The sequence below is a fragment of the Pimephales promelas genome, chromosome 4 (assembly GCF_988280905.1).
Source record: "Pimephales promelas chromosome 4, fPimPro1.hap1.1, whole genome shotgun sequence".
In the NCBI taxonomy this organism is placed as follows: domain Eukaryota; kingdom Metazoa; phylum Chordata; class Actinopteri; order Cypriniformes; family Leuciscidae; genus Pimephales; species Pimephales promelas.
The window spans coordinates 3,968,307-3,986,330 of NC_142772.1; the positions used below are offsets into that span (position 1 = coordinate 3,968,307).

Below are 18,024 nucleotides of genomic sequence, written 5' to 3' on the forward strand. Positions count from 1 at the left end.
ACTTAATCGGCCACTTGTAAACGCACACTATCGTTAGTGTCACTGGAACCGACACAGAATGCCATGTTTTAAAGCAATATGCGGAAATACAAACTATTAGGAGGAAACTGCGGCTTTACAGAGCTCAACGGCTCTGAGCTGTGATGCACACTATTTTTTTTTAAAGTGTGAGGAGCTGTTCGATACCCCTGTTTTAGTGGAAATTATTGAATAATACAGCTTTTTCCAAGCCACTTCAATGCGCCTTTTACTCTCCCTGGAAGAATTAAAGTGACTAAAAATCCATTAAATTTATAATGTGTTTATAGCCCAACATGGGGTAAACATATAGCATCTCTGTTGTCTTGAGAATGTTGTCTCACTGAAATTAAATTAAGCTAGTCTACTGATGTATCTCTTTCCTTTTTATGTCTGTTATTCAGAGAGAGTCTATAATGTGTTGTCTTTGGTTGTCCGTGCATTTAGTAACGATTTCGAAGTTTAAAAACTATTCCAATTAGAAGGTTGAATCCACGTTTCGATGTTTACTCACACATTAGTATCCCCCTTTCCTTTGAACATCTTGTTTAGCAAACCTAAAGTGAAAGAAACTGTTTTCCTATTACTTAATTCAATCAGGGCGCGGCGGGCAGGGGCTTTCACTCGCCGTGCATTCGGGCCCTCACTGACAGAGTCGGCTTTGTGCCACTTTGTCCGCCGCTGTCACACACTTTAATTCGAGCCTTTCTCTCTCGCATTGAAAACTCTCCACAATGACATTCAATAAGGGCTGGGAGAGTGAAAACCTGGTTATTTTTATATATTCCTTCCCGGACTCTGCGGGGGCCCGCGCGCAGGAATTAATCACTGTTTTTTAACCTCATCGCTTTGAGGTTGTGACGCGACGCGACGCGGCTCTCTCTCTCTCTCTCTCTCTCTCTCTCTCTCTCTCTCTCTCTCTGGAAGAGAGAGACTGGAAATGATAGTCTACATTTGCCTTAGAACTTATATTTCAAAAGTTCTTGTTGTAAAAATGATGGTTTTAGAAATAGTTACTCGAAATTGTTCTGTTCGTTTGTGTGCATCCAAAACAGAGGATGTATCGAATATTATCCAAATATAACGTTTCACTAAACCAGTATCAATTTAGCTATTTAGTATCTTCGTTAAATAAAACTATAGGCTACCTGTAAAGGTAAAATAGGCTATTGAGAACGGGGCAACGGGCATAGATCAAAATAAGTGTAAAATATATCCTAAATGAATGTACAAAGAAGAAAAGGTTCTATATAGAACCTTAAAAGGATGTATCAGCGCTACGTATTTGGAACCACTAAAAGGTTCTATACACTCTAAAAAAGGGTTCCTCTGGGTTCTATATAGAACCATTTTGGAGTTCCATATATGAAACGGGGGATGGAACCATTTCTGGTTCTAAATAGAAGCATTTCTTCTAAGAGTGTAGCAAACGATCGACATCTGAGTTCGAATTTTTGGTTCGTGAAGGAAAAGTCCCTTTCAAAAAAAAAAAAAAAACAGAATTATTGTATCCACAACTGTTAATTCAGTATAATAGACAACAAATATTGCAATCTATTTTTTTTAGAATACCCCTCTCTCAGAAACAGTCCTATAATTGTAGTTCTAATACGTAATGATGGGCTGAGTTGCAGGTGGATCCGGGCCGATGCGCCTCGTGAGTGACGCACGTCATTTGCACCGAATGTCTAATGAGTTCACGCTGAACAAATGACGAGCCTCTTTGAATGAAATTAATTAAAAGAGCAATAGTGTCCATGTGATCGCGTGAGAAAGAAAATAAAGTTTAAAACGACACTAAAGAGTAATAGTATGAAACGTGGGTATTTTTTAAAAGGGAGAAGGGGCAGTACCGCCTCTTGCAGTGTGGGTGGGGCTGACAAGAATAGACTACATTATGCAGTTCATTTAGTTAACAAGTGAAATAATAGGGAAGCGTGCAGAGTGAATGCCGAGAGAAAAGGCACAAAACCCTATTGAGAGCTCTCGGCGTAACCGTCACATGGGCGCACTGGCTCTCCAACTATTTAAGCAGGAACACTTTCTCCTCAGCACCATTCAGCCATCCAGCCTTAGGTACGAGACTGACAAAGAGAAACTTTTACAAACTCTCAGATATCAGGTGAAGAGACACGGGGCTGCCGAGATGCCTAGATCTTTCCTTGTGGATTCCTTGATTTTGAGGGAGAACGGCGAAAAAGGAACCGAGAACAGCCCGCCGTTGTTCCCTTACGCGATGCACCCGTCGCATCCACTCCACGGTCTCTCCGCGGGCTCCTGCCACTCTCGAAAAGCGGGTCTGCTGTGCTTTTGCCCGCTGTGCGTCACATCTCAGCTCCACTCGTCTCCTCCGGCGCTGCCGCTCATCAAGGCTTCCTTTCCTGCCTTCAGCTCCCAATACTGTCACAGCGCGCTCTCCAGACAGCACTCCACCTCCAGCGGCGTGAACCTCAGCGGCTCGGGGTTATACCAAGCCACTTATCCGGTTCCAGACCCACGACAGTTCCACTGCATCTCCATAGGTAAGTCGGGTGTGTCAGACGCGTCGACAGAAGTCAACTTTTGTCACACTTTTCTGTTTTAAAGTCACTCGCATCATCATAACTCTCTCTCTCTTTTTGTCTTTCCAACAGAGAATAACAGCAGTCAACTTCAGAGCAGCAAGCGCATGCGCACCGCGTTCACCAGCACGCAACTCTTGGAGTTGGAAAGGGAGTTCACCTCTAACATGTACCTTTCGAGACTTCGGCGCATAGAGATCGCAACTTACCTCAATCTGTCCGAGAAGCAAGTCAAGATTTGGTTCCAGAACCGCCGCGTCAAGCACAAAAAAGAAGGCAAGAGCGGATCCCACAGGACGGGCGCGCACAACTGCAAGTGCTCGTCGTCCCTGTCCTCCGCCCGGTGCTCCGAGGAAGAGGATGACCTTCCCATGTCACCCCCGACATCAGAAAAAGAGGACGCGGATCTGTCCGTCAGCCCGTGAACTCTCTTTGCGCATTGCTCCTCATACACACCACCTCAACAGACTCTGTGCGCCACTGACTCCAGTGGGATCCCGAATGCAGCCAAAAAGCGACGCGCGCGCCGTCACCTGTAAATAGCGAGAAAGAAGAAAAAACTTTATATATGTTCGGGGTCTGTGAATCCCTTTAATGTTGTATATTTGTATACATGTTCAATGTTTGTAGTTTTTTTCTGAAAACAACTTAAGCCCGTAGGTCCGCATCCAAATACATTTCCAGTCACCAAAAGATTTTAAAATCAGTCCAACATGAACAAAGCTGATTCGACTGACTTTTTCATTTGTATTTGTATTATTTTTATTTTTTAGAAGATATTCAGAACTGTTGCTTTGTTTGTGTGGATGGTGAGTACAGGGTAGCTTTAAGCACATTTTTTGGGGGACAGAATGGAAATGTGGGATGTATCTGATGTGTACGTCACTTCAGTGACAGAATTTGTTATTGTAATGAGAATATTTATTTATTTAAAAAAAACATTAATGCTGAAAATAAAGAATATTTCTTAGTGACACGATTTGTCTCGTATCAGTTGTTTTTGCAAGCATATTAAATTGAACCTGTCATATTGAAAGCAACAAACGCCACACATGACTTTCTCTATTTTTCTTCTTCCTAATAAGACCGATCCTTCTAAGAATACAATTTATAAGGCTGTGTTGGCTTTTAGCAATGCATGCGTAAAATCTCTCATTTTTAATAATTTAGCGTCAGACAGAAAACTTTCTCTTACGCGTGTGACTTCACACTGGAAGTTGTGCGCATCTTCGTGCAATATTGACTGTAATCAGTTTTGTCCCCCCCCCAAAAAAAAACAAAACAAAAAACAAACAAACTAACAAATAAAACACATATGCTTAATCATGACTGCAAGAATATGTGACACTTTATAAATGCGCTGGGACTATGGTGATTATTTAAGGAAAAGAGTGCATAAAGCGTGCGCAAAGAAGGGTTGTAATGTTCCGCAATTTTAAATGAATGTATTTTATATATATTTACATATAAAGTCTTCGCCAATTAAGTAAACCTCAAGGCGTAATTTAATACTCAATCGCGCGTGTTTAAACGCAACCCAACAAATACACACACAAAAAAACATTTATAAAGTCTTTAAAAGGAAGAAATATGGGTGCCTGTGGCCGCATGTAATAGATGACTGTGTTTAAGTAAAGATAACAACTGATAAAAGATTTAGACCTTTTAAAACACTATATCGTTGTGAGAGTTTGGGCGCGCGGAGAGTCTGTGCGCTTATCTAAATCACCGGATCACCGCGCTCCTCTATTTACAACTCAAGTGCATCGGGATCGATCTCCGTCAAGAAGTCCAAAGAGACGCGCATTCATCGGGTTCCCTGTGGCATTCCCTGGGGACGCAGCTGAAAGCGCCTGGTGTCCCCCAGGCGCGGGGCCTCTCCGTTAAACACTGAGCCCTTTAGCGCACGGTTCTTAACAGTCTCGTGAGAGCGGGTTAATAAAACCCAAAGTAGTGTATTAATACACAGACAATAATGCGCAAATGAATAAAATATGCGAGTCAACGAGACAGATGAATCGATGTTTGTATTTAAATTTATTTAAAGGGGTCTAAGCGGACACTTGGTGATGATGAGGGTGAGGGTGATTATGATTGCGCCCATTTCGTTTCAAAACTCATAACTATAATATAATTGGTTATGTTTTTAATAAAATTCGCTTAAAAAAATAATGATCGTTCGTGTCGACATCAGAAACTAATATCCTTAATAATTCATGACTGACATGCAGGCTTGCGTTCTGTGAAAAATAAATAAATAAATAAATAAATCACACATTATTTTATTTAGGCCTACGTAAAAAAGGGCAATTTCCCATGCATTTCTATTTTTCATCTTGTTCACGCGCACCACGAATGAGCTCAGAACCGGAGCTCAGATTGCGTTTTCTTGGATGCTGGACTCGACGCGCCCTGCTCCATTATACCATGGCGCTTTAAATCTTCATTTAAATAATTGAATTGGTTTTAAATGTTATTTCCTTTGCTGGGAATTTATCATCAGCTATCGGTGTCAACAAAAGGCTCTGGTAAGATCGGGGCACATTTACTAAATTATTCCAGTCATTGTGTGTGTTCGGGATCGCTCTTTGAAAACTCTCCTTTAATTGTTCACTTAAACATTTTTAACAAAACTCTAATATTTGCATTTGTGAAGATATAGGATTAGGCCATTTTGTTAATTACACCATACAGTCTCATTTTGCACCGTGCGTCCTCTGCGAAAGCGCCCTTTATCCGCTCAATAGCCCGGGGGTACGTGCGCCCTGGGGGAGTTTAAAGCCTCCATGCTGCTCAAAATTCTCAATTTATTTATTCTTAATTTTGCGCCGATCAATTCATTGAAGCAAAAAAAAAGGCTACAGTGTCTTTTTAGGGGAAGAAAGGCGAATTGTTGACGTGACCCTGACAGGGGCTGCTGAGAGGGGCTTGCCTGACGCTCGAGGGCCGCTTGAGTCAACAGACCCCCATCTAGCAGACTCGCCCTTGTCTTTCTTCCAACTAATTTTTCATTTACGGCTTTTCTTAGACTTGTCTCTTATCTATCAGATTAAAAGAGCAGCTTGTAACAAATCAGTCTGCCCGATTTACAAGAGCATTAAAAGCGGACAAAAGAGGCAGGCCGTCAGTACCTGAGTCTGGTAGACGGTGAGGCGCTGCAGCTGATTCGATGAGTTGAAAATGCGCACGAAACAAAATACTTGAATCCTGAAAAAGAGCCTTTGTATGTTTCTTTAGAAATCAAGCAATTCTGCATGACAAAGGACAATTAATAAGCCGTCTTTTCACGACCAGCAGCTGGTTTCCCTGTCAAGGAAAGTTGGAAAAAATTCGGACTGAATGCGCGCAAAAGCCCTTTGCGCGCAGACAGCTACCCAAGGTGACCCATTTGGCACAGTGAAAATAAGCAGGCTGAGGCAAAAGCGAGGGAACTGTCAAAAACATTTAAGCTGGAATATCTTGAAATTGCAAATCCCTTTATGTGGAGGGACGCTGCCGATCTGGGTTAGACGTACAATGGAGGTGGTTAAGTTGGAGAGGCTTTGGAAACGGACACGTGGCCTCTCAATGAGAGCTTCTTGGGAATCGCGTGGCTCGCAGCGCGTCTACAAACTTTAAACGAGGTTTAAACTGGATATTTTCTCAGACTTTCTCTTAAAGCACAGCGTAGCTATAGGTGAAGTTAAATATAATACGATAATAATAATTAAAAAGTATACTATGATAGCGTTAATAAATGTAAATTTAATCCCCAAGCAACTTTTGTTTATCTTCGTATAAAAAATATATATAGCCTAGATTTTTTTTTTTGTACGAGACTCGAAATCTTATGAAGTGAAGAAGTGAAACAGAACTCTTAATTTGAATTATAATCCGTTATTTAGCTGTGAAATGCTTTAAAAATGTTAAAGAGACTCTTTTCCTTCTGGAAATCTGGCGGGTTCTGGATGCGTTTTGTTTACAGATAAACAGAAACATTTCAATGTTTTTTGTTATTTTTCATAGTCAATTTTTCAGCAATTAAACTCACTTTTTTTCTCCGTGGAAACTCGCATGGTTTTACTTTTGCACTATGATATCTCTCTGAAATAAGCGATTGAGAACAAATAGGCATAAATTATGTCTTGATATCTTGGTGGCTGTACATCATTTTTATTCTAAACTTGATTAAATCTGAGTTTAGGAGCATCTTTGTTAGGCATTCTAGTTTGCGCGTGCAGAAACTAAACATCTTTCCCAGCACAATATGGCCTCACAGACATGAGCATTTTAAAGTTTACTTCAGTGTGCGTTTTACTCAGTATCACGCTGCAGTTGATGTTGTTCATGCAGAACTGAATCACTCCAGTGCTAGAGGGAGAGAGAGAGAGAATCTGCACCTGCGATGTCAAGAGGTCGACAAATAATGAACAGGGCTGACTTAGAACTGCGCTTTCAAGTGTTAACTCTTGTAAACTGATATAAAGAGACAAGACACACAATAATGCTGAGGAAAAAACACTCGCGTATCCGCCTGTATGTTTTCAGCGGCGCCTTCCAAACTTTCACAGCCTTCTAAATTCTCTTTTTGATTGAATTTTGCACAGTTAAACAGTTCCAGCCACCTCCTACCCCCGGTGCCATTGATGTCTTTCTGACCTGATAAAATGCGCTTGGCTGCCGTCAAATGGGCCAGCTTTGCCTGTTCACATTTAAATATGGGAATTAGTCATGAGCCCTGTCACAAGCAGCAGAAATTGCTAAATTGTTGGCCTCTTTTCAGCGACAAGAGCGCTGGGGTCTGCATTCATTAGATTGAATTTAGCGTCGAGGTGAGAGACCTCTGTGGCTGTCTTTTACCGGGATGTCATAACAAGGAATCGTTCTGGAAATGAGGGGGCGTGCACGCGCAAAAGCGAAGAGGAGGAGGGGGTCGAAGCTGTAGGCCTATTTTTTTTTTTTTTTTTTTTTTTTTTTTTTTTTTAAGCAGCATTATTTCAGTTTGAAGCGGATTCTGTCATTTAGTTGAACAAATCATCTCACAAACACTTCTGAGGGTGCAGTGTATTAGCGAGGCATGGGAACACAATTAATGTTGCTCGTGTCACTTTCAAGAGCTTTTGATAGCCGACCTATAGTTAGATATCATCCACTAAATCCTAGCAACCACATTTTTAATGACAAAATGTATATTTAGAATTGTAGAGCGCCACGGTTAGCCACTTCAGAAGAGTCTCTCTCGATTACGAGGACACCTAACTTATAGACTATTCTTCAGACTAACCCATTGTAACCTAGGCTATAGCCTACGTCATTTTATCTTATCTGGGCTATTTTTTATGACAGGAAGTTTACACAGTTTTATTGTAGGTTACTTTAGAATAACTGTAACCTTAGCGGAAAATATGATTAGCCTACCGTGACAACAAAAAAAGTCTGTCTTTCTCTCCTGCTGTCCATTCATAAAACCACAAGGTTCTAAATAATTTTATCTTCACTTGCATTCAGAAATATAAATGAAGTGTTTCTATATAGACATACATTTAAAGTTAGGCTACTTCATATATTTAGAGAGAATGACTAACTTCTAACTTCAATGGAAGGTAAAGCAAGTTTTGAGCCCCATTGATACTTATATTTATAGCTTAAATGTATCTGCCAAAAACTTTATTTCTAATAGGAAAATAAGGTGAATTAATTACCTGGACTTACTATATTACTTTCTCCAGGGACCAGTCTCTCTGCTACAGGCTGAGATAAGCGTTTGTTTTACAGTGGAGTTACAGCGACACCTGATGGAGAATACACAAATTACATCCATCCATCCATCCATCCATCCATCCATCCATCCATCCATCCATCCATCCATCCATCCATCTATCTATCTATCTATCTATCTATCTATCTATCTATCTATCTATCTATCTATCTATCTATCTATCTATCTATCTATCTATCTATCTATCTATCTATCTATCTATCTATCGTAAGACATCAATCACAATCTATGTTGAGTCAGTTACATAAATAGGCTACATAGATTTGTCTATTTCTGTCGTCATTTACTCACCCTCAAGTTGTTCCAACCCTTATATATATATATATATATATATATATATATATATATATGAAGAATATCAGTAACCAAATATCTGACCATATATAATGTGTATATATATATATATATATATATATATATATATATATATATATATATATATAAATATATATATATATATAAATTTGTGTTCAGCAGAACAAAGACATTCTTACACGTTTGGAATAACTTTAGGGTGAGTAAATGATGACAGATTTTTCATTTTGGGGTGAACTTTCCCTTAAACATAATAGCTTTTTGTAATTGTTGCTGTCACAATTCGCCTACTTACTACGCCCTAAAAGTATGTACTCCTTTTGTGACGAAAATTGCATACTCTTGAGTGTGTAGCAGAAGAGTAGACAAGCTTTGGGACATACTTATTTTATCTCACATACTGGTAACTAAGAACTATGTGTGTGTGTGTGTGTGTGTGTGTGTGTGAGAGAGAGAGAGAGAGAGATAGAGAGAGAGTGAGAGAGAGAGAGAGAGAGAGATGCTCCACGACAGCAGGGGGCAGTGATGTGCACTCGAATCTCCGTCTCCTTCAGGACACTATCAGACTGGATTCTTGTGTCTCCGCAGAGAGCGGGGCAGTATGGCGTCAACTGTGCTTAGACATTGCTCAAATGTTCTTAAAATAAACGTCCGGAAATCCACCATTCTCCCGCACGTTTCTACGGGTAAGCAGAGTCCTTAGGAAACATAATAATGCAAGAACTTCGATGTGTTGCGGCCAGGGGGCGTGAATGTTGGAGGTGTGGCCAGCATGTTCTGTAATCCACAGGCGAGAACAGTGTGATGTCTTGACGTAACTCATCGTTTTCGAATTCGTATTTCGTAATTGAAGCTTGAACTCTGCTAAAATGGAGATAACATGCAAACCTGCGATTGAGATGGCAGCTGACACACCGGAGGAGAAATCATTCGTGTTTACTCTCCTGTCGAAGCGACACCAACAACTACAGTTATCAAGTTAAATCGTTTTGTTGTTGCTTTAGTAATAAAGAGAGAAAGTTTTGCTAGGAAGAAAATTAATTGTGTTTTGTAATATGGGGTTCCATTTGTACCAAAAATGAGTCGACTGCTTTGTGCTTTGTACTACACATTTGTCCTTGTCAACAGTCATTGTCTAGTTGTTTGTAAAACTGGTATATGTTGATGTGTGTTTTCTCTGTTTACGTCGATTTAATCTGTCGTTCTTACTGTATTGATCCTCATTTTTCAGGAAAAATAGTATATGTTGATGTGTTTGTTGTGTATTCTGTACTTGAACTGTATGGGGTTCCATTTGTGCCGAAATTATGTCGACATGTTGTCTGTCTATGCTATGTGTCGTCTTCCGTGTCTATGTGTCTGTTCACTGTATGTTCATGTTGTCAAGACGACACAGTCAAACGACAAGGACAGATGACAGGAGTAAGTTGAGTGCATAAAGACAAAAGTTGAGTCGTGGGCAATCAAAGACAGTGAACAGACACATAGACATGAAAGACGACACATAGCATAGACAGACAACATGAACATAGACAGTGAACAGACACATAGACATGGAAGACGACACAGCATAGACAGACAACATGAACATAGACAGTGAACAGACACATAGACATGGAAGACAACACATAGCATAGACAGACAACATGTCGACATAATTTCGGCACAAATGGAACCCCATACAGTTCAAGTACAGAATACACAACAAACACATCAACATATACTATTTTTCCTGAAAAATTAGAATCAATACAGTAAGAACGACAGATCAAATCGACGTAAACAGAGAAAACACACATCAACATATACCAGTTTTACAAACAACTAGACAATGACTGTTGACAAGGACAAATGTGTAGTACAAAGCACAAAGCAGTCGACTCATTTTTGGCACAAATGGAACCCCATATTGTAATACCTTATTTTACATATGCTTAGCTCTCCGGCTTTAAATTGTATTTGAATAAAATAGCTTTTTTGCTTTGTTTTAGGTGTTCGACACAAGAGCACAATTCAGTATGCTACACGACCTGATCTGCCGAAGCTGGCCTACAGAAAACTGAAAGGGAAGAGTCCTGGAGTGGTTTTCTTGCCTGGTTTTGCCTCAAACATGGGTGGACAGAAAGCAGAAGCATTAGAGGAGTTCTGCAAGTCTTTGGGTCACTCATACCTCAGGTGCCTCACTATTTAGTAGAATTATATCAAGTAAAAATAAAAAAGATAAGTTTTAAAAACGTACATTCTGCTGCCAGGCCAGTAGATGGCGATGTCACTTTGGAAAGAAACACTATACGCATGCATAAGTCTGTCCCCTTCTCGGTCAACCACCATGGGACCTTATTTGGAAAAAATATTGAATGGTAGTCAATGGCGAGAGACAACAAATATTTTGATCTCGTTTGAATTACACATGAAGTTTGTCAATTTAAAAGATAGATTTTAAAGTCAAGAAAGTCGCAGTTTGATGTAAAACTGTTGAGGTAAAAGACTGCGAAAATACATAATTACAAAGACTGCAAACCCCAAGGTGAACCCATGATCCTCCATGAATGATGCTAACTTTACTGAAGCTAACGTCTGTAATTTTTTCTATAGTCTTGCGTTATAATCGTAACGTTACGCCATCATGCCTGAGTGTTTTGTACCAGACTGCACACATACGAGCTACCGAATTTCACATAAAACTAAATGTTACTCTTCTGTTTTATGACAAACTGCAACTTCCTTTTTTTTTTTTACTCCCAAAGTGCGCGCACATAAAGTCGCACATATTTTTCGCTGTTTGTTGTGCTTAAACAGTCAAATACCGGTACAATGTCGCTCTTCGATGAGTATTCACGTAAACACAGTTAGTTTTGTTTTAAAGCTACACTGTGTGATTTTTACCCCCATCTAGTGGTGAAAAGGTATATGACCATCCAGTGAATATTAGTTTCTGTTCCTCTCAATTCCAATTATGGTGGCCAATGTAGTCCAAGATTAACATGGCTTCCAGTTCGACCTCGTCCATGAGTGTTAACTCAAACGTAAACGCGAAAGGCGAAGCTTGAATTAATGGGTATATTCCTCTTTAGCTAATGTACATTCAAGATGGAGGGGCAACATGGCGACCAACACCCGTATGTATTTTCAATGGCATATTATACACTCACGAGAATACTTTATTACTTGAACGAAGTATATATACATTAATAAGCACATATATTTCTGAAAGAACTAAGTATTTTTAGCTAAGAATAAACTAAAAGAGTTACACAGTGTAGTTGAGAAACACAGTTGTGAAAGAAAACGCATGTATAATGGATCCGTGCGTCAGGTCTTAAAGTGACAGCAGCCTAATATCCCTGCTGCCAAATTCTGATATAGTATTAAAAATATCTATATGGCAGTTTTCCCCATGGTATCGATGTCAAAATTGTGGCCAGAGAAAATGCTGAGTGGTTAAAAACAACTAGCATCAGTGGCCGGTGAGCAAAACAGTTAATGTCAAGCCCTGTTTTCTTTATCCACCTTGACATTTTAACTCTAACGCTATGCTAGTGTCCCTTTAGGTTTGACTATTCTGGCTGCGGGTCATCTGAAGGGGAAATGGGCAACTACAACATGGGTGCCTGGAAGAAGGACGTACTCTATGCACTGGATGAATTAGTCGAAGGGCCACAGGTGAGTGGATTAATTACCACATTGGAGAGTCTTGATGAATTGAATTTGACCAGGAATCATTTATTGACTAATATGCCTTTAGTTACTTGAATACCAGTGAATCAAATTATGCACATAACCAAAGTGAAATCACAGCCCTATTATAAACTTTTTCTGTCATCAGTATCCCATGTTCACATTGTTTTTTCCCTATTAAAAGTTTCTGACAAGCAGTGTTGGGGAAGCTACTCTGAAACTGTAGTTTGACAAGCTACACAAGTTAAAGTAGTTAAACTACGGGCAAGCTACCCTTCAGAAAAAGTAGTTAGCCACACTTGATTACTATCAAATACTAGCTACATTGAAAACAACTTAGATTTTTTTTACAAAGACGTATATTACAAATAAATTAATAATTGTTTTCGATTGACAGGTGCTTTGCCAAAGCAATGGCGCAAAACACTTCTTTACTAGTGATTCATGTGAAATCTCCACTCTATGGCCTTAATCATGAGAATATGATTCTCTGTAGTGAACTGTAAGGATGCAAGATGCTTGATAAAACGATAGAGAACGCTAATGCGCAATTTTTCTCATCTAATAAGACGAAGCTTCAGTCAATGCATTGCAGGCTCGTCAAAAAACGTGAAACGTAGCTTTTGGTCGTGCTACACTTTTACTTGCTGGAAAAGGGAGTTAGCTACTGGAAAAGCTGCACTGTTGTGAAAGCTACTGTCAAGCTACTGAAAAATGTAGTTAAAGGGATACTTCACCTCTGGAAAGATGAATGTACATTTAAAATGGGTCATTTATGTAGAATAAATGTGAAATTATTTTTGAATTTGGAGCTTTCTAGATTGAGAAAAGCCAGAAAATGTATTTTTGGCTTATGTGGATGAAAGAGAACAACTCCCAGAATGCACTTGCTTCGCTGCCCTAGGAGGCCACGCCTACCGGTAACAGAGCGCAGTAGTTAAACAACAAGTCTAGGCTACTAGTGAGTCTCCGTGATGAGTCTGCCCGAAAGATCGCCCAAAATGTCCGGGATTGGGCTTTTGCGTTCTACAGTCGCCGTTCATCATGTTTACTGTGGCGAGCGGGACGAGTGAGGGCCGTGGGAGAACGGCGCGAGGCCGGTGGCGTGATTACCGATGAGTGACACCTGTGAGACGCACCGCCGGCCTCGTATCTCTCACGAATTTTCTTAGCAATGTTAAAACGCACATCAACCGATCACTTGTTTAGCGTTCATGTAAACACTACATTCAGATTCACCAATCGGAACGAATTCGGTTAGATTGAAACAAAAGCTGTGCATGTAAACAATGAATGGCGACTGCAGAAAGCAAAAGCTGAATCCCGGACATCGACGGCCGGACATGTCCGTGAAAAGCGGATGGCTTTCAGCTTTCTCCACAGAACAAGAGCCTGCTAGCTTAGCTTCCAAACAAAGATGGCCGACACTATGTGTTCATTCTGTGAGTGAGATCGCCCTCTATGGGCGGGTTGAGGACATGCGGGACAGACCCGTCTACTGACTGTAGTCTTTAGCTTCTGGACAAATAAAATCCTCCGATGAAACAAAATGACTATTTTTGCTTGATTGGAGGCAAAAAATACATAAATCTCTCGTCTCAGGGGGATATGAGGGTGGAAAGCACGCTAATTCAAAAATACTACAGGTTTCCTACTAATACAAAGCTTAATGCTAAATCTTGAAGTATCCCTTTAAGTTAGTAATGTCGTAGTTAGCTATTCCCCAACACTGCTGACAATTGTTTGGAACTTGACGTATTTTTTCCTATTTTTCTCCCTTTTTACTCAAACTCGCACACAAATGGTCAATTTCCCTGTCGTGTCACTTGCTCAAGATCCTGGTCGGCTCCAGCATGGGTGCGTGGCTGATGTTGCTAGCCGCTCTTGCACGGCCAGAGAAGACGGCTGCTTTAGTGGGCATCTCCGCCGCTGCAGATCATTTTGTCATCGCCTTCAACGCCCTACCAATAGAGGTACGAGAGACTTCTTTGAAACTTCAGAACATATTCATAAATGATAATAATACACGTAATTTGTTAGTTAACGTAAGTTTCACTAATGATGTAATAGCATCACTATTACTATACAGCGCTGCAGTGATGAAGTTAGTGAAGTTAGCCTTGGTGCCCTTGACAAAAAAAAATATATATATATAATTTTTATTGGCTTTTTGATTATTGCTGGATAAATAAGCTCTTAGACATAGAAAAGTATATGCTTCTTACACATATTATTCGTTCACCATGATCATTTTTACAAATTAACAACTAATGAATTTTGAAGCCTCAATTGATTGAAGTAAAAAGCTAAACATAGGCTATAAACAAATTATACATTGATCACTTGACTTTAATTAACCATCACCGTTAAGCTTTCGGTCTTACTTTACACTTTACATCTTTTTTTCTCGTAATCCGTGCTCTCATACTGTATTTTAATGCAACGTATAGCCGGATTTCCAATAAAGTTGTTCTCATTATATAGATATATTCTGCCAGATAACTGAACATGTATGATATAGTGACTGACTACATGTTATCCATGTCATTCTTTCTTCGGTCAAAAAGAAATTAAGGTTTTTGATAAACATTCCAGGATTTGCTCCATATAATAGACTTCAATGGGAACCAAACGGTTCAAGGTCCAAAAGACACTTTCAGTGCAAACTGTTCAAAGGGCTTTAAACGATTCCCGTCGATGAATAAGGGTCTTATCAAGTGAAACGATCGCTCATTTATTAAATAAATACCCTAATAACAAAGTTTAAGTTTTATACTGTAAACTCAAATGCTCGCCTTGCTCTGTTCTGTGATGCGCGTTTGTGACTCTCCTGTTCAAATTCGTCCATCAAAATGAACAAATCTTTTTTCGTGTCATTTGGTTCATTCAACGAACGAAATGAACGAGTTGACTTGGAAAAGGATTTGTTCATTTTGATAAACGAGTTCAAACAGGAGAGTCATGAATGGGCATCACAGAACAGAGCAAGGTGACCATCTGAGCTTATAAAACTTAAACATTGTTATTATTTATTTAATAAATGAGTGATCGTTTCGCTTGATAAGACCCTTATTCATCGTCTGGAATCGTTTAAAGCCCTTTGAACAGTTTGCACTGAAAGTGTCTTTGACCTTGAACCGTTTGGTTCCCATTGAAGTCCATTATATGGAGAAAATCCTGGAATGTTTACATCAAAAACCTTAATTTCTTTTCGCCTGAAGAAAGAAAGACATGGACATCTTGGATGACATGGGGGTGAGTAAATTATCAGCAAAAGATTTTTAAAAGTGAACTACTCCTTTAAGGATGTAACACAACAAAAATCATTTGTATCAAAGGTTTAAATATTCATCGTATTTTTTTTTTCTTGTAAATATTGTTTATTTTCATCTTCATACTTGGTTTGTTTTTCAATTTTAAATGAAATAAGAAACTAGAAAATGACCAATTTAAAAATTAGATTCTGAAAATATGTCTCCTGATTCATATCTTCCCCTTTTTCAATAGACAAAGAAGGAGATAGAGGAACAGGGCTTTTGGAAATTCCCTACCAAGCACAATGAAGAGGGTTTCTACACTCTGAGCATGGACTTCCTGAAGGAGGCCGAGAACCACTGCATACTCCAGAGCCCCATCCCCGTGTCCTGCCCCGTCCGACTGATCCACGGCCTCAAGGACACTGACGTACCCTGGCACGTCTCCATGCAGGTCGCGGAGCGGGTACTCAGCAATGACGTGGATGTCATTTTTCGCAAGCATGGGCTTCATCGCATGTCAGAGAAAGATGACATTAAGCTCATGGTGTACACTATTGATGACCTCATCGACAAATTAACCACATTAGGGTGAAGGATGGACCGGTTGCGATGGGAAAAGCCGTGTACACAGGAAAATCGAGGTAGTGACGGAAAACTAAGTAATTGAAAGGGATGTCAACCAAAAGTGAAAATTGTCATTTCTTCTCAGAGCAATAGGACTTTATTTGTTCCAGCATGGAACGGCATACAGCGACCAGGTGCTGCCATACTCTGAATAGTCTATTTGACCCGTGCGCCCTATTCCTTCAACAGTCTCCTGAAGCCATACAATAGCTTTGTGTAAGGTAACGGCCAACATTTAAACCATTATTCACTGAAAATCTTGCCTGTTTCTATAGCTCACAAACTATAGCTTATAAACAAATGCAACGTTCAAAGTTTGAAAATGCACACGCACTAATGAGATTTGAGGGTCAAGAATTTCAGTGAGTAATCACTTCTGTAACACTTTACAATAGGGTCTCTTTGTTAACATTAGTTAATGCATTAACTAGCATTAAGCTAACAAGGAGCAATATATTTTTTTTACAGCATTTATAAACATCATATACAACTTTTGATCTATTACATTAGTAAATGCACTTTTCCTATTAAAGTATATTAAGAGTAGTTCACTTTTGAAAAAACTTTTGCTGATAATTTACTCACCCCCATGTCATCCAAGATGTCCGTGTCTTTCTTTCTTCAGTCGAAAAGAAATTAAGGTTTTTGATGAAAACATTCCAGGATTTTTCTCCATACAATGGACTTCAATGGGAACCAAACGGTTCAAGGTCCAGACACTTTCAGTACAAACTGCAAACTGTTCAAAGGGCTTTAAATGATTTCAGATGATGAATAAGGGTCTTATTAAGCAAAACGCAAAATAATGTAAAAAAAAAAAAGTTTTATAAGCTCAAATGCTCGCCTACTGCGATGCACGTTCGTGACTCTCCTGTTCGAACTCTTTCATCAAAATGAACAAATCTTTTCCTGAGTCAATTCATTTCGTTCGTTGAATGAACCAAATGACTCGGGAAAAGATTTGTTCATTTTGATGAACGAGTTCGAACAGGAGAGTCACGAACGTGCATCGCAGTAGGCGAGCATTTGAGCTTATAAAACTTAAACTTATTTATTTATTTATTAATTGAGTGATCGTTTCGCTTGATAAGACCCTTACTCATCGTCTGGTGTCGTTTAAAGCCCTTTGAAGCTGCACTGAAACTCTCGTTTGGACCTTGAACCGTTTGGTTCCCATTGAAGTCCATTATATGGAGAAAAATCCTGGAATGTTTTCATCAAAAACCTTAATTTCTTTTCGACTGAAGAAAGAAAGACGTGGACATCTTGGATGACATGGGGCTGAGTAAATTATCAGCAAAAGTTTTTTTCAAGTGAACTACTCCTTTAATAAAACATTAATATATGCTGTAGAAGTATTTTTCATTGTTAGTTTATGTTTGTTAACTAATGAAACCTTACTGTAAAGTGTTACCCTAACTTCAGTTTCATCACAACACAGTAAAAAGTAAAAAGAACTCAACATTTGTCTTGCCTTGATTTTTAGTATTGTTTCCCATTTTAATGTGATATAAACTGTTGGGCCTATTTTTCAACTGTTAAGTATTGCAAGTAGCATAACATGGTCTTTCACTTCATTTGGTGAGGTTCGGTTGGACAGTAGCTCACAGTGTCTGTGCCTTGCATATTAAGAGTGCATGTCTTTTTTTTATCACTTCTGAAGAACATTGTAATATGTAAAAGCAAAACGGAAAGGAATAGTACTAGTATTATTCCTTTACTAGTACTTGCTTTTAATATAACAAGGTATTCAGGTAATGTGACAGAGTATCTATGCAGTTTGAATCACTTTTGTTCTGTATTTTGTTCACAG

At 39.3% G+C, this 18,024-nt stretch overlaps 2 protein-coding genes across 4 annotated transcripts; both read left to right on the forward strand.

The window, feature by feature from the left end:
* The first annotated feature begins 1,942 nt into the window (after window positions 1-1,942).
* On the forward strand, window positions 1,943-3,553 carry gsx1 (GS homeobox 1). The gene is made up of 2 exons (XM_039661829.2): window positions 1,943-2,540; window positions 2,652-3,553. Exons 1-2 carry the CDS (start codon window positions 1,967-1,969, stop codon window positions 3,002-3,004), a joined length of 927 nt encoding a protein of 308 aa, XP_039517763.2. The 5' UTR covers window positions 1,943-1,966; the 3' UTR covers window positions 3,005-3,553.
* Window positions 3,554-9,197: 5,644 nt separating this feature from the next.
* abhd10a (abhydrolase domain containing 10, depalmitoylase a) lies at window positions 9,198-16,436 on the forward strand. 3 transcript variants are annotated; one of them, XM_089129851.1, is made up of 6 exons: window positions 9,425-9,630; window positions 10,644-10,827; window positions 12,204-12,315; window positions 14,166-14,303; window positions 15,838-16,228; window positions 16,297-16,436. In XM_089129851.1, exons 1-5 carry the CDS (start codon window positions 9,522-9,524, stop codon window positions 16,177-16,179), a joined length of 885 nt encoding a protein of 294 aa, XP_088985977.1. In that variant the 5' UTR covers window positions 9,425-9,521; the 3' UTR covers window positions 16,180-16,228; window positions 16,297-16,436. The 3 variants fall into 3 exon arrangements, with proteins under 3 accessions (XP_039518461.2, XP_088985977.1, XP_088985976.1); XM_039662527.2 differs by lacking the exon at window positions 9,425-9,630 and adding an exon at window positions 9,198-9,338 and having other exon boundaries at window positions 15,838-16,312; XM_089129850.1 differs by having other exon boundaries at window positions 9,426-9,630; window positions 15,838-16,312.
* Window positions 16,437-18,024: the final 1,588 nt, after the last annotated feature.

Bases quoted from the DNA above. Each gene is read 5' to 3' on its own strand.
- abhd10a (XM_089129851.1), top strand. From the start codon at position 9,522: ATGGAGATAACATGCAAACCTGCGATTGAGATGGCAGCTGACACACCG. The intron at 10,828-12,203 runs GTGCCTCACTAT...GTGTCCCTTTAG, and splicing joins TTGGGTCACTCATACCTCAG to GTTTGACTATTCTGGCTGCG. The intron at 14,304-15,837 runs GTACGAGAGACT...CTTTTTCAATAG, and splicing joins TCAACGCCCTACCAATAGAG to ACAAAGAAGGAGATAGAGGA.
- gsx1 (XM_039661829.2), top strand. From the start codon at position 1,967: ATGCCGAGAGAAAAGGCACAAAACCCTATTGAGAGCTCTCGGCGTAAC. The intron at 2,541-2,651 runs GTAAGTCGGGTG...TCTTTCCAACAG, and splicing joins GTTCCACTGCATCTCCATAG to AGAATAACAGCAGTCAACTT.